General features: G+C 54.5%; 6 protein-coding genes across 6 annotated transcripts; 4 read left to right on the top strand and 2 right to left on the bottom strand.

Moving 5' to 3' along the window:
- Positions 1-483: 483 nt before the first annotated feature.
- On the top strand, positions 484-2,397 carry CORC01_13236 (uncharacterized protein; the record flags this gene model as incomplete). Its single annotated transcript, XM_022624853.1, has 2 exons — positions 484-838; positions 920-2,397. 2 exons carry the CDS (start codon positions 484-486, stop codon positions 2,395-2,397), a joined length of 1,833 nt encoding a protein of 610 aa, XP_022468637.1.
- A 1,210-nt stretch (positions 2,398-3,607) lies between these two features.
- Positions 3,608-4,573, top strand: CORC01_13235 (uncharacterized protein; the record flags this gene model as incomplete). Its single annotated transcript, XM_022624852.1, has 1 exon — positions 3,608-4,573. The coding sequence occupies one exon, from the start codon at positions 3,608-3,610 to the stop codon at positions 4,571-4,573; it is 966 nt and encodes a 321-aa protein (XP_022468636.1).
- A 10,160-nt stretch (positions 4,574-14,733) lies between these two features.
- Positions 14,734-16,011, top strand: CORC01_13234 (uncharacterized protein; the record flags this gene model as incomplete). The annotated part of the gene is made up of 1 exon (XM_022624851.1): positions 14,734-16,011. One exon carries the CDS (start codon positions 14,734-14,736, stop codon positions 16,009-16,011), a length of 1,278 nt encoding a protein of 425 aa, XP_022468635.1.
- A 762-nt stretch (positions 16,012-16,773) lies between these two features.
- On the bottom strand, positions 16,774-18,831 carry CORC01_13233 (hexokinase-1; the record flags this gene model as incomplete). Its single annotated transcript, XM_022624850.1, has 3 exons — positions 16,774-18,328; positions 18,443-18,460; positions 18,644-18,831. 3 exons carry the CDS (start codon positions 18,829-18,831, stop codon positions 16,774-16,776), a joined length of 1,761 nt encoding a protein of 586 aa, XP_022468634.1.
- A 1,190-nt stretch (positions 18,832-20,021) lies between these two features.
- Positions 20,022-21,160, top strand: CORC01_13232 (uncharacterized protein; the record flags this gene model as incomplete). The annotated part of the gene is made up of 5 exons (XM_022624849.1): positions 20,022-20,444; positions 20,510-20,589; positions 20,656-20,702; positions 20,782-21,009; positions 21,099-21,160. 5 exons carry the CDS (start codon positions 20,022-20,024, stop codon positions 21,158-21,160), a joined length of 840 nt encoding a protein of 279 aa, XP_022468633.1.
- A 53-nt stretch (positions 21,161-21,213) lies between these two features.
- On the bottom strand, positions 21,214-22,260 carry CORC01_13231 (scavenger mRNA decapping enzyme; the record flags this gene model as incomplete). The annotated part of the gene is made up of 2 exons (XM_022624848.1): positions 21,214-22,124; positions 22,191-22,260. The coding sequence occupies 2 exons, from the start codon at positions 22,258-22,260 to the stop codon at positions 21,214-21,216; spliced, it is 981 nt and encodes a 326-aa protein (XP_022468632.1).
- Between the last annotated feature and the right edge of the window lie 1,407 nt (positions 22,261-23,667).

Below are 23,667 nucleotides of genomic sequence, written 5' to 3'. Positions count from 1 at the left end.
TCAACCTAATTGTCTCTTCATCCTCAACCGTTCGTCGAAGTAGCCGGTGTATCTCTTTGGTAAAGAAGTGCCGTTGGCGGTCGACTTGCGTGTGGATACGCCGGAACTCTCGTGAGTAGTGGCGAAATATCTTGGATTTTTTGCGGACGACACAGCATGCCTTGATCGCTCCGCCGACCAACGGCAACAAGCCCAAGGTCAAAGAGACTGGATCCATTGATACAATTGTTCAGAGCTTTCAGATGATGGTCTGCTCCTAAAAAGAGGGGTCTGTTTCCCTCACCTCGAACTGAGATGATAAAGCAATCGGCACCATGGCTGACATCATTGATGGCAGGCGGCAAGAGGTGTCGGCTCATTGGCCGAGGTATGAAGACGCCTCAACGAAGCAGGCTGGCGATTCTGTTCAGAAATACCCCGCTCTCGCCTGCCGCTCTCGCGTTCTTGAGCATCTTCCACAGCCATCTCCTCAACTGAAAGATTATGGACTCTCTGAGAAATAAAAGGGCCGTTGACCCAAAATATCTTCTTCGCTTGTTCCTTAACGCGGCGGTCGGGGAGATCCCTCTCACGGGAGCAAGTCTCGTGGCACGGCTGACGAAAGATACGATCGCTGTCTTTCAATACATCAATAGAAGTATAGTTGACGGAGCCAAGGCAGGCTTAGAGTCGCAGCCATATTCTGTCAGTCTTGGAAGGAGCCTCGACAGACTTCGGCTCTGGTCAGACGGATACAGAATTTCCAGTGGAGGCTTCGATGATATCTTCGAGCAATCTAGTCGGTTACGACGTGCAACACTCAAGATTCTAAGTAGTATCGGTTTGACTCTTACCGAGAGTGAGTGTGCATTTCTTCGATGAAACTTCCAACATTTTCCTCATAATTAAATGGAAGCTGATCATCTTGTCCCATAATTAGGGCTCATAGTTTCGGGCCTTTGGGGAAAGAAGCCGCTTTCAGACAGTTTTGAGGATGAGGTAGAACAGCTGCGGCAACTCATCCAAGAGGTTGAAGACTACCAACCAAAAAATGAATCTTCGGCTGGCTCATCCGAGTACGACGATGACGATATCAATCAAATCACGGCAGACTTGGAAACAGACACCAGCGGTTTGATGGACCTCGACGTCTTATTCTCTGACCCCATCTTCGACATGGACCATAAGAGTCAAGGCATTCTCCCGTCTTTGCACACATGGGCGCCGCATGAGCCTTCCAAGCAAATCACAGTAGACTTAGAGTCAGGCGCTAACTATTTGATGGACCTCAACGTCTCATTCTCTGACTCCATCTTCGACATGGAGCATGAGAGTCAACGCTTTCTCCTGTCTTTAGGCACATGGCCAAGCGTTGACCCTAAAATTCAAATCACAGCAGACTTGGAAACAGACACCAGCGGTTTGAGGGACCTCGACGTCTCATTCTCTGACCCCATCTTCGACATGGACCATGAGAGTCAACACATTCTCCCGTCTTTGTACACATGGGCGCCGCATGTGCCTTTCAAGCAAATCATCAAAACGCGATTTCCCAAAGGAAATGAGGATCTCATTACCAGTCTTGCAAAGGCCAACTATGAGCGATTCTTGAGAGGACAAGAACAAAGAAACATTCAAATGGTGGCTCCAGGTGATAGCGATCCGAATGAGGCTCTTCTACCGGCTCAGATCAAAGATTCGGACGCCGCAAGTTCCAAATTCCTGGATTCTGGCCTTGGGTCATCTGTTCCTTCATCTTACGCCGAGACCATCGTGTCATACCACGGCGGTGAAGGGACTCCTGTACGCTTGCCACCCTTACCGAAGGGGGCTGCGCAGGGAAAAGCATTTCTGTGTGTGGCATGCGGTAAACTTACTGTTGCGATCGACATGGCTTCGTGGAAACGGCACTTGTTCAAGGACTTGAGGCCTTGGCAGTGTCTGGAATCTTCATGTACGCATAGGGACGTCTTCAGCAGTCACCAAGACTGGGTTTCGCACCTCGCTCTTGACCATGAACTTGATCCCCAATGGAAAGGAGCTGAGTGTCCACTATGCCGAGACGACACTGGCCAGGGCAAGACTGCTATTGTCAAACACCTTGGAGGTCATCTTGAGGAGATCTCTCTTGCCGCTCTCCCTTTTCAACGTTATTTCGACGATGAAACTGAGTATTCAGATGGAAACCAACAAGATGAAGCAGCAGGTAGCCCTGGGGCTGACATGAGCCCTGGTCCATTGTACAAAAATGGACTCGAGTTTTTGACTGAAGTATATCATGGCAAACCCAGGCTTTACCAAGCTTTGGTTGAAGAGATCATGAAATATAACAGGAAAGAGTATGTTAATATTCAAATTATCAACTGTAACTATTTGTGTGCTTGCTTGATTGACGACTTCACAGAATTTCTCATCTAGATTTTGAAAATGACATGACGAAGATGTTTTCCAAAGTCCCGCATTTGGCTGAGGGCTGGAAGAAGTTTTTGAAATGCAACGTTGAAAATGGTTCCGAGTCCAAAGCGACAGAAACACGAACAAGATCGAATGGACAGGCATCTTCTCAGGATACTGGGACTGTGAGTAAGGACCTCGAGGGTGAGCTTGAAATCCAAATCTCATCCGTGATTCACCCTAATGATTAGGCAACTTGTAGAGACGGAAGACCCAAGTTCGGATTTCAATCACGACATCTAATACTTAGCTTGTTCATTACACCCAAAAGCTTGTTGCGTTAGAGAGGGGGAGGGGGTCCGCGACATGGCTGCAGCGAAGGACATGTGGACAAGAACCGATGGCGACCACTTGACAGTTGTTAACTTTGTAGATATACATGAAAGCCGAGCCCGAGATTAGAACTGAGGATATCTATTTACTTATTACTATAGTCGTGAGGATAAATCGTGAGTGATTGTGAGGACGGAGCGACTAGATGCTGAGTTCTCAAAATCACACCCAAGGCCGTACCGAGGCTCCCTTTCCCAAGTGTTTTTAAGTACATCCCAAGAAGAAATAGTGAAAAGTGAGTGCGAAATTAGGTAAATTAATCTGGAAGATTACGGCAGAACACTAAAACACCAAATAAAAAACACTGTTTTGCCAATTCCTCCCCTAAGAAGCCACCTACCTGAGCCTTTCAGATACACTCACCGACGTCATTACGCCAGCGGAGGATGCCGCGACAACCCCGCCAAAAGTCACAGCATAGTCATGAATTTCATTGCTGGCAACATTCAAATTCAGTTTGCAATCATATGAGATATCAAAAGATCTGAATATGCTCTCATAAAATTACCTTATTAGAACGAATCTACAAAATCCCCATCCTGCTTGGGAGAATGGCGCAAGGTAGCAGGTGGTCCGATGATGAATCATAGACCAAAAAAAAAAGGACCACCTAACCTCAAGCAACGTCTCAAAAACCTCACACGACATTCTCACCTCTCAACCTCACACTGAATATCTCTCACTCTCAAAAACATCTCACCCACCTCCATCAACCCCATCATCATACATCATCGCCCGCACCCACAACCCCAACCCAAAGCCCATGAATCCCGCCCGAAACCTAACAAACCGCCGCATAACCCAACTCACCCAACACCTCCACCCATCCTCATCGCGCACAATGTCATCATCACCGTCAACAGCAAAGGCCTCCCCCGGCCCAGCGCCCTGGCGCGCCGCCTTTCTCAAAAACGTGACCGAAATGGCTTCACCAGAATTCAACCTCGCAACCCTCCACGCCGGCAGCAGCAGCAGCAGCAGCAGCAGCAGCAGCAACAGCACCTCCTCCTCCTCCTCTTCCGCTTCCGTCACCCCGCGCCTCCGCACCGTCATCTTCCGCGGCCTCTGGGCCTCCCTCCCCGTCAACCCAAAAAACACCGCAGACCTCAATCCGCCCCTCTACGAATCCGACCTCCTCACCCTGACAACGGACGCCCGCATGGCAAAAGTCCCAGACTTTTTCAGTCCACCCTCTTCTTCTTCCTCCAGCAGCAGCAGCCGCAGCGGAGGCGGCGGCCCCGTCGAGGCCTGCTTCTGGACCGACGCCAAAGTCCAATGGCGCGTCCGCGGCGAAGCCTACCTCCTCGGCCCAGACATTGACGACAGCAGCAGCAGTAGCACCGCGCAACACGTCCGCGAAACGCTCCTCGCCCGCATGCGCCGCGTCACCCCAGCCGACGTCAAAAGGCGCCGCGAGCAAGACATACCCCCCGGCAAGACCGTAGCCCCAGACGACGACGACAACAACTGGACCTTTTCCCGGGAAGTCACGGCGCATTTCGGGAACCTGAGCCCCGCGATGCGCGGCACGTTCCGGAACCCGGCGCCGGGCACCTCGCGCGCGGCGAACCCGCCCTCCGACACGCTGAAATTGGGGCAAAAAGTCGAGGACCTCGAGGACGAGGTCGCGCGGCGCAATTTTCGCGTCGTGGTGATTGTGCCGACCGAGGTGGATCAGACGGACCTGAGCGCGTCGGACGACCCGCGGCGGTATCTGTACCGGTTCGTCGGGGCCGAGGCCGACGGGACGCCGGCGGGTAGCGCGGAGAGGGTCAATGGCTGGGAAAAGACTGAATTATGGCCATAGGCAAGGGGGGTTTTTGGGTCGTGGAAACTCCTTTGGGATAGATCATTCCCATTATCCGTACCCAAGGTAGCTAGCTACAGACATCACTGGCGCTATACTTGTGCGGGCGTTTCGATCAAATTCAATTGCGTCGCGGGGCATTTCCAAACAACATCATCACACTGAGCCCATGTGACGCGCCTCTTCACATCATGATCATACGGACTTTGTGTGCCAACAAAAGCGCTCAGCTCGAGCAGCAAAACCTGGGTCACTTAGACAAGTGCGGATACCTACCTACCTACCTAAGCCCCTCCAGAAACCTGGTCAGACTTTTGTCACAAGAGGCAAAAAGAAAAAGAATGGCTGAAGGTCTACCATGTCGATAAAAAAAAAAGGGCAAGCTACCAGGCCGAGCCGTGCCGTGCTTACACCCCCCCTCTTCAAAGCACCAGCCGATCAGAAGAAAACAGACCGGCCACATCATCCACATTCCGACTCGTCGCCCGAAGTCCTTGCTGTCCTTGTTCTTTGCTGGCGCTGTTGGAACAGGGGGCGGGGGAAAAGGTTAAGTACGTGTACGGAGTACTACACAATAAAGTACTTAAAAAGTAAGCTGGCTGCTGGGCAGACAGGACGGGAGTGAGCGGACCCCCAACGACCGGCTACCTTTTTAGGAAAATGGTACGCCCCATGGGATCTGCATGACTGCGCGGGATGGAGATGTTCTCACGCATGTGAGAGGTAAGAGAAAAAAAAGTTCCCCATGAAAGTCCGAGTTGGCGAATTCCGAGGTTGGCGAATTGGGATCCATGCCTAGGGAAGGGCCTTGTTGTTATTGTCATTATTGTTACTTGTTGGGACCTGTTGGTCAGACGTCGGCCGCAGGCGTATGGAGCAGGTAACCATCACTATGCATATCAACGATAGAGCTGGACGCGTGGGCTTGCGTGATGGCGGTACGACACGTACGTACCAAACGCCAAAGGGCCAAGGGGAGGGAAGAAAAAAAAAGAAAAAACACGGCCGGCTTTGCTGCTTTCCCGTCCGTGTCGGAAGCTTCGTCTTAGTTTGGTCTTTAATCTTCGTCAGCCGGCCTACGGTCGGCAGTTAGTATCCACAGTAATTCTGGTCCAGTGGGGAGAAGGAAAAGGGTAGGTAGATTGAGAGGGAGCAATATCGACAAAGAATCATCTCGAAAGAACCCATAGGCTGCTCATGGATAGCCCTGCCACGAACCACATGGCATTTCCGATCAGGACTAAACAGTCAAGCTCACACTCCAATTTTTGCAAGTCAGCCGATCCCGGGCAAGCCCCAGGAAATAAATGGAAGACGCCTTTTGAGCGACTTTACGAGGTGGAAACGAGATGAGGAGCGCTTGTTGCTACGTAACGAAATCAACGGGTTTTGCGTCCCAAATGCGGCGAAAACACCGACGGGCGGATGAACATCCCCCAGAAACCCCCCCCCCCCCCCCCGGGGGCCACTCTTGAAAGACTGAAAGCAGAAGCTCTGAGTGGGCGGACGCTAGCAGACGATAACACCCCAGTTCCTTGATGGCCAAAAAATAAAATAAAAATTCCTAAAGCCCCGAGCCTGTCCCCGTTGCTAGTCAGTCAATTCCACATGGCAGCCATGATAGCTCTAGGCCACAAAGGAGAACGCTCTCCACACCGGATCTGGCAGCGCTGCTTCCGCGAACACTTGGCGGGCGGCCGTCATTTTGCGCGTACCGTGATTACAGAGAGAAGGAACAAGAGGTTAGGCGAAGCGAAGGACCCAGGGGGGGCATGTCTTGCGCGGGCCTCTCTCTATCTCTCTCTCAGACTTTCACTGTGAGTCTGTGGCTGCTTTTCTCTTATTCTGGCGTGTCTGCCAGGACACGAGACACGAGACGCGAGGAAGGGCAGCAGATATCGGGCCATCCCCAGGAAGAGAATATGCAGTCCCATGTGAGATGACAAGATGCGGAGGTATCTGTCTACTCCGTAGACATGCCCTCATCGGCCCCGTCCCCTTCCTCGCGACGGCAACGGCGTGTTTGTTAACCCGCCGTTTTTGACCTCGCGTTGGAACGTAATGGGGCATGCTTAGTCCAAACGCGTGGATGTGTCATGACCAAATGAAGCATGCGTTTACAGTTCGGGCTGCAGCTAGCGATCGGTATCCCCTGCGTTGCTGTCGGTGCCAACTGCCACTAGACAGACCGTTCCATCCCGAGTGTGTCATTGCTGGGCGTTGGCGGAAGCGCGCGGAGGCTCTTGCAGCAGCGTGTGCGCTTTACGCGGACAGCACAATAAAGGTCCTGTCAGAGTCAGGATTCGTCAATGGCCAGGGTTCAGAAACTCTAAAGGACGCGACGGAAACAAGTTGTCCTCACCGCAGAAGTCCCCCGCGCGCGCGCCTTTTCAGTAAAGCTGTTGATGATGCCAGATGCACAAAGGCGGCGGCCACCCATCATATCGTGCAAGCCAATAGCCCCATCGGAAGACGACCCGGCACCTGCATTGCTCACCTAACCGCCCGGGGCAGCATCACGAGATCAGGTGCCGTGGATTGATGGAGCACGCGTGTGTTGATTCGTTGTCTCCGTCTCCTGCGCGTCCCGCTGTTTGTCGATAGATCGTGGACCAAAAAGAAAGAAAGAAAGCCATTATTAGGGGATCCGCCTTGCTGCAGGCCCTTTTCCCTTCCCAAAAATATCCGTAACCCCCCCTCCATAGGTGATGCCGCCGGTCACGTAAGCGGGGCAGCAACTCTCGCTGCGTATGGATAGTCCCTGGAAGGTTACATGCAGATGAGAGACGAGTCCGTAGAAAACCTACCACTGTATACTATAGTAAAGAGAACTTCAGATCGATCAGAGCTTCAAAGTAGCCTTTGCCGCGTCATGTTGAGCTTGCGAGGGGAAGCCAAGCCGGGCGTAAAACAGCGCTCGTGCGCCGTCCTCAGACACCTTAAATCGTCGACGCTGCAATTTGGCCATGGTTCCTCCTAGGCCATCTCGAACACGTACGCGTAGTCCTATGTCCCGCGGATCGAATTAAGGACCGAGTGCTAGCTATTCAAATCTAGCTCCGAAGAAAGAGCAAAATCGTCTACTGCAGGTTAGCCATACGACGAGTAAGCACTTCCTTCCTCCTAAAGGTTATGTACGGCTGCATCTATGCTGATCGCTCAATGCGATGAGCCGTCTGGAACTCGCAAGTCAGTCCCGACACGGATGGAATCAGTAAGGCTAAAAGTGTTATGCAATGTCACACGCCAGATTGATGACTGTGTTGGTATGCACAGCCACTCTTGCCCATCTGTACGAGTGAAATTGTCTCTCTCTCTTTCTCTCTCTCAGATCGGACAAGGCACCGCATCGAACTCGGAGAAATGTGCAGCTCAGCATGGTATTTTGCAAACCACGCAGCGGCCAACATGCATGTCGCCGTTCTCTGCACAAACTTGGGCGTGTGGGTGCTCACGTCTTCTTTGTATTGCTGAGGATGCTTCACCGTAGTTTTCGGGTTCGGTACCCTGTTCTCGCCCTATCGCGCTGCCGATGTGCTGCATGGCATGTTCAACTCGTGAACTCCCAACAACTTACAAGGGCACAGCTGCCCTGTTCTGCTTGCCGCAATATGGGACCGAGTTTGTAAAAAGTTCCACCTGGACACTTCTGCTCAAGATGCCGCAAAGTAATTACCGCCCACTGTGCTTGGGGCCGCAATGAGGTTGGAAGAGATGGTCCACGACGATCGACATCACAACCCGCAGCTGCCCGCTCAGAAAGGTTGCCGTCACAGATTGAGGAGTGTTTAAACCCTCGAAGGTGGCGTTGCCGATTTTCTTCGAAACCCATTCATGCTGCGGCGAGATTAAGACATACAGGGCTGACACATGCTTCCTCGTTGGCGTCTTTCAGACTTCATGACGACGTGTATATCTACCTCGTAGGAATCGGAGAAATAGCTGTACCAACCGCTTCGAGGGTTGGTTGGCACCCCTCCAAAGCTCCACGGGGGTCTCCCTGGCACCAGCATCGACTGTTTCGCGGGCACCTCACAAATTCGTCAATGAATTGCCTGACACTGCCCGGTTGCTCCGGGCGGAAGGGGCCGGGCAGCTCGGTCGTAGCACTCGACAGGCTGTCTTTCTGTATCCTCCATTGATCGTTTCTAGTCAGACGGTCCGATTGGAAACTGGCTGGGCTTCTGTTTCGCCAAAATTCAGTTGGCTGTAACCAACAAGTTCGCGGGGTACTGTTCTCAGCAGACTTGACATGCGCTCACCGAGTATTATGACGTTGGTTAGACACACCCTACAGAGGCTTGCGTGTACGAATACAAACCTGTAGGTATCCCAGTTCCATTTCTCAGACCTCTCCTTTGACAAACTCCGTGTAAACCCGCACAACGTGGGGTTATTGGACAGGGAGCCGGGCAATTGTGGCTTGCGTTGTGAACCCTCATCTGCGCGTAAATAAGCTCGTGGCCGTTGACAAGGTGAGTCCTGCCAGCCACCTGCGTTCGCGCCGCCCCACGCACTGTGAGAAGTATTCGATACAGTCAATGTGTTGCCTTGAAGGACATTGCCGTTTTGTCAGCTTAGAACGCCTGAAATTCATCTGATATAGACGGTGGTGAGTATGAGGCCCATATCGGGTGGCAGAGGATGCGCAGGGGCATAGAGCAAGAAGGAATACCAAACCCCCCCCCCCAAAAAAAAAAAATCAAGTTGTTTGCGGTCTGGCAAAAACGCCAACGCATCAAAAAATGATCAATTGTATGAATGAAGGGTCATATGGCAGGGACTAGAGGCGGGCAGGCCGCTTGATCTGCAGCGGCATGCATGAGCAACCGAGAGGATGAGGAGGCCGCAAGAGAGGATCGCACACTGCAGGCGTCGAGTGGATGGACAGGTGGCCATTGCATGCACGAGATGCAGAAACGGCGTCGTCTCCCCGCTTTGGTCGATGGCCGAGGGCCCAAGGGGGGCTGCGCCGGCCCCGTCCATTAGAAGTCTGAGGTCCGGCTGCTGGCGCGGTTGTCATGAACGAAAGCCTTGAAGCTATGTGCGTTTTGTGACAGCCTGGTAAATTCCTCGTGGGGCGCCATCTGTGACTACAGAGAACTTCGCTGAGACCTGTGGACCACCGGCGCTTGACAGTGTGCCGTTGGACTTTGCACACCAAGTCCTGCTTTTAACTCAAGGCCCATCCAGACAAGGACAGCTCTGCAATGCGAGGTCATGGCTGGCAGAAATAGTTGAAGCTGCGAGATTGAACTCTGCCGGCGTTTCCATTTCGCCTCGTAATGGTGGTAATCAGAGTCAGTACGAATAAAGCCGGGTAATCTCTCAAGGCGAGATGCGAAATTGAAGTCGCGGGCCAGCCGCCCAAGTGAGCAGAATGAATCCGAATACCCAAACCTGACGAGAAGAAATAGGGCTAGCGATGGCGATCAACGGGGGCCGCTACTGGGAGATGTTTCATCCTGGCTTGTCTCCGCTCAATGATTTGTTCGAGAAGGTCTGGGAGACACTGCGTTTGGTCCCCTACACTTCATAATTACCCTGGGCATTGACTGCGATTTGGGGACCCGCATCTGCGATTGTCACGGTCAAGCGACTTGTCGACATGGAGGGGAAGAACAGGAAGGTTGCAGCCGACGGTGCTTTCGAAACCCCTCGAGGGTTGAGCAATGGGGACTTCTGTATCCGTATATCTTGTGCGTTTGGTTTGGTTTCGAAGCATGGCTAGCAGCGGGCTCATATGGCGTGATCCATGCCCTTAGCATCATGATCTCCTTGTGTCCTTGCGGGCCTGCTTTCATAGGCAGTTTTGTGTTATCGTATCTGTGGTCGCCGATCTTCTCGGCCAGCAGCCGACACGGTAGCTCGTGTTGTCTGGAAGGCGGAATTCTTCCCGTGATGGACAGCAAATAGCACGACCGCTGAGGGTTTTGCAGTGTTGCAATTCAACAGCGCCGATCGTACGCCAGCCAGTCGCAGGCCCTTGTGTTAGGTTGTATTGAATTCTTCATTATTGGCGCTGTTAATAAGACCTTAAGCACGGACATGGCAAGGGCAGTCGGTGGTCACTGGCGCCCGTGCAAAGATGGAGCGGAGACGGCACCGCAGGTCGGAGCCACATCCGACATGAGAGACTTCGAAATGTGTGAAGGCTGAGGCGGTGACGGCTGCTGCCCTAGAAGGTTTGAGCGATGTGCTGAATCCGTATCATGATAGGGCCAATAAGGCACCGCTAATGGGTGGAAAAGTATTATAAGCAAGAGAGAATTGACGACTCGTCATATTCCTCTTAAACTAGGCCTCGGGGCAGGCCACTAGTGTGTCTCTGATTAGCGCTGCTTTGAGTTGCCAGACGTCCAGAATTCCAATAGGGGAAGAGCCTCGAGGCTTTTGTGACTGAGTAGCATCACTAGGCGCGGATTTCATGTGCCAGAGTCGATGCCTTTGTGTGTTCTCGGAGAGGCATGATGGCAAGATCCTTCGTATTGGAGAGGCTACGAGAGAACGGGACGGGGAACCTAGGCATCTGGTGTAGGGCAAGCAACGGCCGTAAACCTTCTCGACGTCGGGGCCCTGCATCGTAGTGTAAAGCCATGGCCGGGTGGGCAGGTACGTGGGCGGCCGGAGGAGGCGCTTTTTCTGACTCTGCCACTTCCGTGCCGCACTTTGCATATTGCCGCAAGACGGTGGAGCTGCATGTCAGTGCTATGCCGTCGGCGGCACCAACGCTTCCATCCAAACCGGGAATGTCGAGATAAGGTCGAGTACGTAACGTTGTGTCTGGCTGTCATCAATGGCGTATGTGGAGAGCCGCGATGTGAGGAGAAGTGTTTCGGGACAACATCCTCGAGTAGACTCTGGTTGTCTTGTTGTTGTAGTGACCGAGTGCTGAGATGTGATGTTGACAAGCCATGATTGAGGTCCGCTGGGTTTCTTGATTCACTCCGAATAACTTCTTCAAGGTAAGTGACACCCTCGTCGCTCTGCTCGACGGGAAGAATATGCATCTTCTCTCAAATTCTTGTCAGATGATAGGTTCAAACTCGATTGTACCAAGGCCTCTAGCAGCCTCGCAAAGACAGTCCATGTCTTGTTCTCATCTTTTGATAGACTGGCTGTGTGTGTGTGTGTGTGTGTGTGTGTGCGTGCCCTTCAGCCCCACTGTCACAGAGCCTGCTGGAGGCGAGACATTATTGGATTGAACGTTGACGTTTGAGCCCACCGCCTCGAAAACCCCATCAACCTCTCCATCTTCCAGGAAGACAGGGGGGAAATGGCGGAGTGTCGGATCTGCAGATCTTGTATTCATAGTTTCGTTCTGTGCCGATTGTCCATCACTTCTGCCGCCTCGGAGCCATGTGAGAGGGACAGAGCAAGCAATGCAGAACACCACACCAACGTGAGGTCGACGCAGGACCACGTTCTGTTCCTGAAGCACCGCCAGCTAGCTAACCAACCATTGGACAACTGTCCAAGACGCCGCCAGTGACGACTGCTGCTCTTCGCAGTACGTGAGCGTCATCCCCAGGAAACAGTGGGTGGACAGAGGTAGGTAGTGAAGCGCATGTTGCGTTGGTCCTACACTCCAATGGCCAGTGACCGGCGGCAGACGCCTTCAGAAAAGCAAAGCTCGAGATCTTGGCGCGGCCTGCAGGTGGATGGAGTCGCCAGAAGTGCCCTCTCCTATGGGGACGAGGCGGACCTGAGAAGACGATGGACCAGCTATTCCCCGTCTCAAGTCGCCGTCCAGTACCCAGTGTCGGCTGTCATAAACGGAGAAGGTAATGGGGTCATGGCCGAAGCTGGAGATTTCCGATTCTCCCTTGCATGTGTGGGTGTGCGCAGTCACGCAGTGGCCGTCTGGGAAGCGATCGTCAGGTCAAGCGTCCATCAACCGCGGAGTGCGAGTGTGCGAGTTGCCAAAGTTGAGAAGGTCCATCCGGACCCTGGAGCCCGTCTGTTCGAAGCCCCAGACGATGGCCTTCAACTTACTGGGTCGTATTGCGGTCCTTTGTCGATACGAAAGCGAGGAAAACGGAGTGCAACAAGGGACAGCAAGAGGAAACCGTCGACGAATCCAATCGGACTACTTTACATCTGTAGGTGCAGGTGGGAGACGTACCTTTGATTACCTCACCTGCTCCTACCCTGCCCTGCCCGGCTTCCAGTGACTTGAAGGTTGAGGTGAGGTGTTTTTGCGGTACGTACCGCCTTCTTTCCTTCCTTCCTTCCTTCCTTCCTTACTTCCTCTCTTCTCCTCTCCTTCCCGTCGTCTCCTCGTCTACGGATAGCTCCCGCCTCCTTCGCCCTCACAGCATTAAGGTACCTACCTACCTACCTACCCCCGTCTTCTGCGGGAACAAGGTGTGGGAACGTACCGCTGCCGTGCCGACTCCACACCACGGGCGTGGCTTTAAGTTGCCGTCCATGTGTCCCCGACTCTCCCCTTGTCAGCCGGCCACCTCCTCCTCCTCCACCTCCAGTCCTCCTCCACTGCTCTTTCTGAGTCTCCGGCCCAATGCGATGCAGTGCGGTCCCTCATCCGTCCTCTCCTCGCCCACCCCTGCTCCAAGGTACCTTACGAGTAACGACTAACGACCCCACGATGGCAGTACGTACCTCCAGACTCCAGTCGTCCTCACGGTTCACCCGACTCCTTCTCCTCTCCTCCTGTCCTCCTCTCCTGCTTTTTTGCAGTGGCTGCATCTGCTCTGCATCTAGCTGCATCGCTCTCGCATACGCACGCACACACATACAAAGTATCGAGTATCGAGTACGCACAACAGGGAACCTGGAAGCGAATTGCTGCTCCTCATCTACCGCCCTTCCTCTCCCCTCTCCAATTTTCTCCTGTTCAAAGGCCCTTGGTCCCCCGTTGCCCGCCCTCTCACCCCACCATCTTTCTCTTGCATCGCACAACTCCGGGCTCTCTCATAATTGATGCTCTATCCTCCATCTCGCCTCGTCCTCTCTGCTCTTGTGCATCAGAGTCGCTGGTAACCCCTCCCCATCCTCTTCCAAAGCACATACGAATACCTTCTTCCTGCAGTAGCATCTGCCTCGCCGTAAAACCCACACAACACACCCTTCACCGCGGCATACACATAAGTCTTTGTTTGACTCTCGAACCAGCCGTTGAGATCGGGGACACTACGAGTCTTCCCCCCTGCCGCCTCTCATCAGAGTAGCATCAAGCCGCCTCACCTCGACAAGCACCCGCAGCCGAGATTCTCTCTCCTCACCTTTTCTCCCCAGCGCTAGCGGCCTCAGCTAGTGCCGTTGACCCCCAACCTTGACGCCAAGCATACGAAGGCATAGAAACGGTACATCCACTTGGCCGCATTACACACTTGAGCGACGCCGACCCAACTCTCTTCTGACCCTCCTAGCCTCTGTCGCGTCCATCTGTCTCCCTTACCCACGCTACTCCGTATTTTACCTATCCGTCCACCGATCCTTCCATCATCCACATACCTTACTTTATATCTCATCTGCCCTTTTCCACCCTCGTCCACAATTCCATCAATCCAAGGCTTGGACTCTTCCCGCGCAGATCTCGCCTCAGCTTCTAGCTGCCGATCACACTCGTCCAATCACGGCTCCTTTTCTGCCGACGCCTCTTGCAAACCATACTTACCTGTCTGTCGCTTTCTGCCCGACTCACCTTTGCTACGTCTTTGCCGGCACGAGACCGCCGCTGGTCTCGTTTCCTATTGTCGCCCGAGGCCAAGCGCACGACTTCATTTTTCTCTTCACTCTGGCATCGCTCGCCAAAGTGACAAAATACTGTTGAGCATCTACCGGCTTGGGGGTTGTCGCACCAACACAGGAAAGAGAGAGAGAGAGAGAGCTTTAGATACGCCAACGCTTGCTGGCGGACCATGCTTCACCCATAAAAGCGTGCCGATCTCTTCCACTCTTCCCACCTTTCCCTGTCGTCGAGTCTGCAACGCCGATCATCGCCCTAGAATCCACCGAAGAATCCCCTCAAAACCTGCTGCGCTCGCTGCTACATTTCATTGCTGGACTACATCCCGATCGAGATCCGTCACACTTTCCTGCAACTAGACGTTGAGAGTCGCCAAACACTCAACGCCTAACCCCCGGCTATAGCAATCACGGCCAGCTCACGAAAGAACGAGGACCTTGATTTGGTCATGGATGCCCTCAAGAATATCGCCAACAATGTCCCCGATTGGCTCAATCGTCTCGACGAACTCGGGGACCAAATAGACCAACGCCAAGTTGAGCTTGCTGCGCTTGGAGCGGACAGCTCGTCGCGATCTATCAAAAACCGCGGGTCTACCGAATCGCTCAAGCCGAAGGACGAACCCGCCAATGCCATTTCCCCAGCAGCCGACGAAGTAAATGCCGAAGAGGCAGACGCCCAACGAGCTACTGGTGCCAAGACACCTCCCCACGATGAACCGAAAACCAACGACCACCCCTCCAGCCCAAGCAGCGGTACGCCGTCTGCCCTCAAGAAGCAGACCGAGCAAGCAATGGCACTGGCACAAGCTCGAGCCCGTGCTGTGGTAGAGAAGAGACCCCGTCCGAATTCTATCCTATCAGTCGAGGAAGACGCGCCGATCAAGTACCGATCACGAAAGCTAGTCATGGTCTACTATGACAGCTATGTACAACTTTTCTTTGAAGAGTTGGTCAAGTTTGTGTCAGCCAGCCGTAACCTGATGCGGAAGGCAAAGATGGCAGCAAAGGTGGCACAGATTCGTCGCTTGGCGGAACAAGAGTTACCGGAAGAGGACGATGGTGATAAGGCTGGCGACCTCCAGCCAGATACAGCCAACAATACCAGCGGCTCCGACGCGCTGCCGTCCTTGCGGTACTTGAGCACAAGACGGATGGGACCCGGCGGCCGGAGGGGGCCTTCGTATACGAGAGCCGGACAGGCCGGCGGTGGTGGTGCCGTGATGGGTGATGGCGGTCCAGATGCCTACGATGAGCTGGACAAGTGTCTCGAATACGTGCAGAATCAGTGCGAGCATGCAGCACACCAATTCCTGCGCGATGGCGAGTGCGCGGAAGAGGTTGGCAATATTCAACGACGGTTGTCAGAGACCAAAGAGCTAGCCGTCAAGGAGATGGAAAGAGTCCAGAAAGAAGAGCCCGAGCTGCTCAAGGCGGCAAACGAGGCGAAAAAGGTGCGGACTCTTCGACCAACGAGCATGCGGCGAGAGCTCACGGCCGCCAAGGACAGCAACCCACCCATCACACCCAGGAAGCTCGAGGTTGACGCAAAGATAGAGGCGGAGACCAAGACTCCAGTCGCTAAGACGATTGAGGTGGACATGTCTAAGCCTCTCGAGGCGGATGATGGGCCTATTGAGGCCGATAATGACGAGGGGGTCGACGACATGGAGATCACCCTACCACCTCGTTTGAACTATCGATCCACTAGGGCGATGCGTGGCTAGAAGCCACTGTCGGATGTCGCAACCCACTCACGCAGACGCATTTTCTTTTTATCGTAATGAATGATACGGCCTCACCTGGAGATGAGAGGAGCATAAGTTGGGACCGAAGAAAAAATCTGGGCGGGAGGTGAAGGGGGTTGCATCTGAACAGGCACACGGAGGGGGCCCAAAGATTTGCTGATGATATCAAAAAACACATGCATAGCATAGCGTCTGCTTCTTCACCATCGCTCGAACTGCATAGGAGGTCGCTTGAGTCGTATATATTGCACTGAGGATATGCTGCACAGAGAGAGACACACAGAGAGAAGAGGAGCCATAGTAAGGGAATAGGGTTACTGGGAAGCACAAGCCGAGGGAATGCATTTTTACTGTCTTTAATACTAGGTAGGGGATGGGTTTGAGTCAACATCCCGGGTGCAACATCCCGGGTGCAACAGACGTGTCTGGCTTGCTCAGGATCAAGGTCTAGAGGACCAGCCGAGCCAATTGAAAGGTTTTCTCGCCACTATGAATGCCTCTACCCCAAGGAGCATATGCGCTGAGGGCGGATCTCATGACGTTGGGATTGCATGCCCGAGAGTGAGTATTTGTTGTCCAAACGTGATTCGAGGCACTCCACCCACCAGCATTGATCTACCATTCTTTCTCAAGAAGATGCTACCTGGACACCGCGCATTCGAGGTGGCGGATGCCACCCATGTATTTCATCGGAGCCGATCTAATCAGTGTGCTTTGTCGTGATTTGAGCCCCTCAAAGTCTCATGTTTGTTGCGTCTGACTGACACCAGTAGCGGCCGCGAGGATACCGGCGCCCTTGATCCCGCCGTCGTGGCAGGGACTCAGAACGATCCTCAACGGCGGCGACCCCTCCTGCGACCCCTCCGAGTGGCCCTCGTCGTAGTCGAGCTTGATGATCTTGTCTAAAAAGTCTTGCGTGTCGGCGAGGTAGTCTTGAAAGTGGGCGATGCAGCCGCCCGTGTAGCCGACGCCTAGCTCGGTGATGGGTGCTGCCTGCGTCTCTGCTTCTTTGCGGTTGTGGTTGTAGTTCTCGACATGGTTCTGGTCAATTGATGGGGGTATGTCTTGTGCTAGCTTGAGGAGGGCCACGGTGGCGGCTGCGACGATGCCTGCGGCGCGGATCTCGATTGCCTTTGCAATGTGGTAGAGGGCTGCTGCGATTGTTGGCGTCCACTGGAAGGAGGAGGAGGATACCCCCTTTTCTGCTTCTGCCACCGGAAACTCCTTTTCTAATTTGGTTTGCAGAGGGGTAGGGTCTGCAAGGTCATTGGCGGCGGGCTTGAAGTGGCTGAGGAACGTTGTCGTCAGCGCGTACCTCGTCAGCAAGGCGGTCGGCAGCGATGACTCGTTGTGGCCGAGGACGGTCTGGAGATAGTCGACAAGGACGAGGCGGCCCAGCTCGCCGAGGTAGCGGCCGGCCGTCATATATTCTAGGGGTTGGAAGCCAGCGATCTCGCCCGGTCCGACGAGGGCGTCGTCGAGGGCCGTGTCCCAGGGGGTGATGAGGCCTAGCTCGCGGAGGGGCGGGGCGGTGCCGCGAATGCTCCATTCCGTGTTGACGGCGATGCGGGCGTGGCGGGCGGACTCGCCCGGGAGGGTGCTGACGTCTGCGGGCCATTTTGAGGGGCCGAGGGCTGTGAGCGGGAGGGTGATGGTGGCGTTGCAGCCTGTGCCTACGATGAGGCCCATGCTTGCCTTTTTGGTGGCGTGGCGAGGGGACTGGGACTGGGACTGGGACTCGTCGAAGAGGTAGATGAAGGATATGAGTGTGGATACGGAGTCGTTTGATATGGCGGCGATGCGGATGGGCGGCAGGCGGTGGGCGCCGTTGTCGGCGGCGCGAGCCTTGGAGTAGCCTTTGATCAGTAAGGGGCCCAGCTCTGCGTTGCCGTTGATGCTGAAGCCTTTGCCCATGGTCATGATGGTTGCGTCAGAAATGGTGTGCTGGACCATGGGGAAGCTGAAGGTGATGCCCAGGGGGAGGGCCTCCTCGTCGTCGACATAGTTGTCGTTGTCGCCACTGGGTAGCCGGGATTCCTCGCGGGCAGCGCGGAGGACGGAGGCGATACGGGCGCCGATCCAGTCGAAGAGGAGCTGAGGGTCACCGCCAGTATCTGCTTTGAGGCGGTCGTCTATTGGCCACGCTCTCTCTTCGAGGCGGAGGGAAGGCGGCGGCAGTGACGATGGGGAGGCGGTGCCATTGGGTTTGGAGGAGGGGAGTGCATTGTGGGCGTTTGCTGTGTCTTTACCGTGGAGCTCGACAAAACCTACTCTCAGGTTTGTTCCGCCGCTGACTCTGAGGTTAGTGATGTGGTCCTCGGGTGTAAGAAGCCTTGCAGCATGGCGGGATGCGCATGGGGTAGAGACGTGAGATTGCGAGGCTGGTGGAGGAGGGCTTTAGACGACGTACATGTCAATAGCCAGGTGTCTATCGTGCGTTGTTAGCTTCGGTTTCACATACAGGAGAACAACACCACTTCAGATGTTGAGATTTTTACAACCCCTCTCCCAGGATGAATGTTAACGGGTGCTTCCAACGGAGATGCCGGCCGTATGCGAAAGTCGGGTTGCGTCGAGATAGAAAGAAGGGGGGAAGAGGAGGTCGTCATACCTTCCATGACCGCGCTGGCTGAGGGGTCTTAAGATGGACTCTGAGATGGGCGTGGCGAGGAATTGGTCGTCGGCGTTGCGAGCCAGGTGCCGGAAATTGGTCAAGAAGAGGCTGGACAGTGTGTGAATCTTTTGGGCGTCGACGTGGAATGGCTGCAGGAAGTGCTGCAGGGCAGAACCGGGATCCATGTCGGTTTGTGCTCAGGTCGGGGTGGTGAGGCGATGAGGCTGTTCCTGTGTCTCTTTGCCTGTCTCCCTAGGTACCTTGGGTCACTCACGCTGTCGCTCTGCTCGCCTTTGCTTCACCGGGTCCAGGGCTGGTTGGCTGGTCGTTGGTGACTGGTAGTGTGCGGACCAGAGAAGTATTGCATGCCGAGGGGTTTTGAGACAAGGTTCTACGAAGGATCGCAGAGGGTCGGAACATAATTTGGTTGTCGGGAATGAAAAATCTCAAAGTTGGATCTGATGTTTGAAGATGCGCGATGCGTGGAAAAAGGAGATGTGAGATGCCAATACGGAGCAGGGCACGTTACACTCAGCTGAGATGCGCTGCTCCATGTCCTCATAGCTCAACCCAGCAGGAGCTCCTCACCACCTGTCCTGTGGACAGCAAGAGCGGGTGGGTGGGTGGACCACTGAGTCACCTCGGCCAGATGTAAGTGAAGCTGCTGCCCGGTCTCTAAGGGACCTTGGAGCCAGGTACTTTGACTCTTTGCCATGACTGCCCCGTCGCTTGCCTGAATTTTGTCTCTTTTATCGTAGCCTCAATATGTCACGTCCAAATTTCAAGATTGTGACCGACGAGAATGGTGTCTATCTGCACTCATAAGGTCAGATGGATCTCGGACTGCGGTACAGTCAAGCGAAAGATCCACCTCGCACTGTTGCATCAGCTACAACCTACCTTACGTTTAGGTAAGGTAGGTAGGTACCTTGAGGTAGTGGACCCATTCCCTGCGCCGGACGAATGCAACAGCTGATAAGACAAGGTAGTGAGGAGCTGTGGTCGGGAGGTCCGCCAGGAACAGGAAACCCCGCTATTGCCCGCGCGTTACTTCTGATAGCGTGCCGCCGGACGAGGAGCTCTGACCAGCTGTGAGATAGGGATATCGGACTACAATCTTTTTGCACCAGATGTTATTGGGAGGTAATGTACCTCCATATTGCCAGACAACCTTTCCTCATCCAGCTAGCGCCGACGTTCCTCCAACGCTCCGCTCCATAGTCGTTTCTATTCTATTGGCCTGAGGGTGCCTTGTGCATTGCGCGCATCCTGCGTCTCTGTCGCAATCTCACAGGCAAACCACACACCCCTCGCAACGTATCTCGTCATTACTAAACTCTGCTTAGGGCCCTCTATCTCTGCAGCTCCTCTCCAAATGGGGGCACATCGAGGTTGTTCAGAACACCGCTCCGTCTACCGTCAACAACGTCAAGATCAATACCAAGCTCCCGCCGATACACCGGCTCCTCCTGCGCCGGAAACTCACTCCTACCGCTATACCGATCCCGATCACGCCGTAATCATGGACGAAAAGCGAGACTACTACGGATACCGCACATCTACACCCCCTCCTCTCCCGGCCATGTCTGCACGGATGACCCGGAGAAGGGGTATCCTGCCCGTCCTGGCCATGGCCGCCTTGTTTGCCTACTCCGTCTGGAACTACACGCGCCACCCCTTCAGCCCGGCCGGCAGCGGCACCACTACCCACATCGTCCCCCAGGAAGCTCCGGTCGAGGTTGCCAAGAGCTTGGTTCCGTTGGAGGCACACATCATGAGCAAATGTCCGGATGCGAGGGTACGTAGCAATCGATATCTGGGACAGATGTTTGGGTCGAGAATGCTGATACTAGCCGCGCATAGGACTGCTTGCGAGATTTGGTTTTGCCTACCATGGTGAAGTCCCTGGACAAGGTCAACTTCACCCTGTCGTATATTGGCACGTAAGTTGCGACTCTTTTGCTGATCCACTCCGTGACGAGACCATGGCTGACGATCATGCTACCCAGACCGACCGAGAATGACGGCGTAGACTGCAAGCACGGCCCTGCCGAGTGTATGTTTGCTTCCCACAACTCAGTGTACAGGTTGTACTCTTGGAATCCTGAACGCTAACCTTTCCCTCTCGTCGACAGGCATGGGAAACATTATTGAGCTTTGCGCCATTCACCTCTACCCGGATCCTAAGATCAACCTGGGCTTCACCATGTGCCTCAGCCGCGAATACAGCGCCATTCCTGACCGTACTCTGGTCGAGGACTGCGCTCTCGAGCACGCCATCGATATCAAGGCCCTCGACGACTGCGCTACCCAGGACGACGGAGGCTTTGGTGTTGGCATGCTGCGTGACAGCGTCCGCCGGAGTAAGGATGTAAGTGGTGCCCGAACTTCAAACCCCCCTCCCCTCCAACACTCTCTTCCGTATTTGAGCTCTGTCTTAACAACTGCCCAGGCCGGTGTCACCAAGAGCTGCACCGTCAGACTCAACGAGGAGATATACTGCATCCGGGATGACGGTCAATGGAAGGATTGCCCGCACGGCGCTGGCCCCAATGATCTTGTCATCGCTATTGAAAAGCTGTACCGTTCTGCTTAGAGGCCTTGATGGGCTCGTAAACCTCCGTCCATAGCTCGCTGGCTTCGCCAAGTGTGTAACTCAGTGCAATACCGTCCATACCCGCTTCGTCATCTCCTTTCATGATCTCGAGCGTCTCCATGATGCTGTCGAGCCCAACCGCCTTGCCGACTGCCTGTGTCGCGCCGGCTTCCAGCTGCACGTGCACAATATGAATGTGGAAGTGGTAGTACGTCGGTTGGTAGTGCACATAGAGCTTTAGCTGGTCAATGTCGATGTCCGGGTACTGCTTGACGGTCGCCGCCAAGAGCTTGGCCTTCATGTGTTGCAGCCAGGGAATGTGCTTCTTGCGGAGGTCGCGCAGAGACCAGATGTCGCGGCGCTCAACGAGACCCAGGAGGTGCAGCGCGTCGAGCGTCTTGCGGTCCCAGTTCAGGTCCGGCAGCAGCAGGAACCCTTCGTCGCCCTCCTTGCCGAGCTCGGTGCGGTAGATGACATCCTCGACCTCGGTGCGGCCCTCGATGATGTTGAAGACCCAGTTGAGGCGGCCCTCATCGCGCTTGCGCTGCATGTAGGGACGGATGTGGGAGGCGTAGAGCGCCGGGGTCTCGGTGACGAGGCGGACGCCTTGTTTGCTGTATTTTTTGACGTGGGACTCGGTGCAAGGGTAGATGAGGTTGATTTTGAGGTCGGCGAGAGACGAATCGGGCGTCGTCGGGGAGGCGCTGCTGGCGAGGTACCAGTGGTAGATATCGTTTGCGCCGAGATTCGCGATGGAGGAGAGGGTCGTGGGGGTGGCGGCTAGGTAGGACGGGTCGGTGGGGAAGGGAGCGCGTTCTAGAATTAGGAGGGCTGGCTTGACGTCGATGGTGCCCAGGAGGGAGGTCCGACGGCCCGCCTGGTCTGGACAGGTATCGTCAATGTCGATGTTTTGGGGATTGGTGGTGTGTAAAGCTGTCTAGACCATACCTTGGTTGAGGACGCGATCGAGCTTGAATTTTGGGATCAGCGCCTCGGCGTTTGCTTTGACGTCTGCCATGATGTCAATGACGACGAAGGTCTTGAAGAAAACAACAAGATGTCTGGGCGGGCGACTGAGGATTGGACGGCCGAGTCAAGCAGCGGGCTGGAGTTGACGATGGGAAAAAACCGGCGGGGCCACCGCCCGGCTTGACGTGACCGAAAGGCAGAAGCAGGAGCACCACCCCCCGCCATGGCGTTACCCCGCGGTGGGGCACCAGCTCTTGCCCTTGCCGCCGTGTCGCCTTCAGTCTCGGGAATTTTGGAGGCAGTCGCAGCTTTGGCGACTTCGACCAGGTTCATCCCATTGTTCTCCTTTTCCATCTCTTATTTGCCCATAGTCGACATCCAAAGGCAGCTTGGCCGGGCCGTTGATTGGCTTACACTTCGCCACCCTTTCGATCTGCAGAGACGCTGTCCAAAATGTTGGACAAATAAAGCAAACAAGCTGGCGCTTCCAACGAGTGCCCCATGATCACATTCATCATTTCTTGCAGCACTTCGCTATGCCTAGAAGCACTACGGAAAGCAGTATCACATCTTGGCATCCGAATCTACGCAGCTGATCGCGCAATAGTTAAGCAAGGTCAGACTATCGGCAGCCCGCGGGACCCGGGCACGCCGGGGTCGTTCCGGGACTCAAATCCATCCGACTACTTTCGACTAGCCAATGCAGCCATGGAAAGTGGTGGGGCCGAATCAATTCTTAAGACTCTGGCGGAGTTAATCGAAAATCTCATCCAACTTGCGTCAGGGAGCTCTCTCTGTATTCGTACGCATTGGTGTATTACGACTCAAGGTAGGATGAGGGCAGCCGTATCTCCGCGTTTCGGTATTTTGCCTCGGGAAATTCGCGACTTTTTCCAGGCGGCGGTATAGCGCGACGGACCTACGAATCGCTTGCCGGCTCGTCGACCTCCCACACTGCTCACTCTGCCTGCCAGGCTGGACGCTATGCAACCAGACAATGCACTCCTTACACGGTGAGGAGCGCCGTTGGTGTGTCCAACTCTTTTCACAAACCCATGACGAAATATCGGGCTATCCCCATAGCGGATGAAGCACTGTAATATCCGTATCCTCGAGCTAGACAGGAAAATCCACAAAAAAAGGCTTAGGCCGTACGACAAGAACCGCTGGTTTCTAGCTGCAGAGGAATCCACCAGCGGCCTTATCCGTCGCCAATCGCTGCATCAACGGAGTCTATCGAGCGGAGGGTCGGTGTTGGTATCCCGCCGAACTCTATTCACCGCTCCGGTTGCTAATTCCTGGTCTCTGATTCAGTACTCAAGCACCTAGCCTTCACATCAGGGAGTAAAGTTCAAACAAGATGTGTGCTCCAACGTGTCGGGTTCGGACCAATGTGATTGCGCGCGGCTTGAAACGGCAAACGAAGAAGGCAAACCCCGCGCAACATGATTCCTAC

This window comes from Colletotrichum orchidophilum, assembly GCF_001831195.1.
Source record: "Colletotrichum orchidophilum strain IMI 309357 chromosome Unknown Scaffold_185.1, whole genome shotgun sequence".
NCBI classification, from domain to species: domain Eukaryota; kingdom Fungi; phylum Ascomycota; class Sordariomycetes; order Glomerellales; family Glomerellaceae; genus Colletotrichum; species Colletotrichum orchidophilum.
The sequence above is the reverse complement of the archived record's forward strand: the minus strand, read 5'-3'. Positions and strand labels throughout refer to the sequence as shown.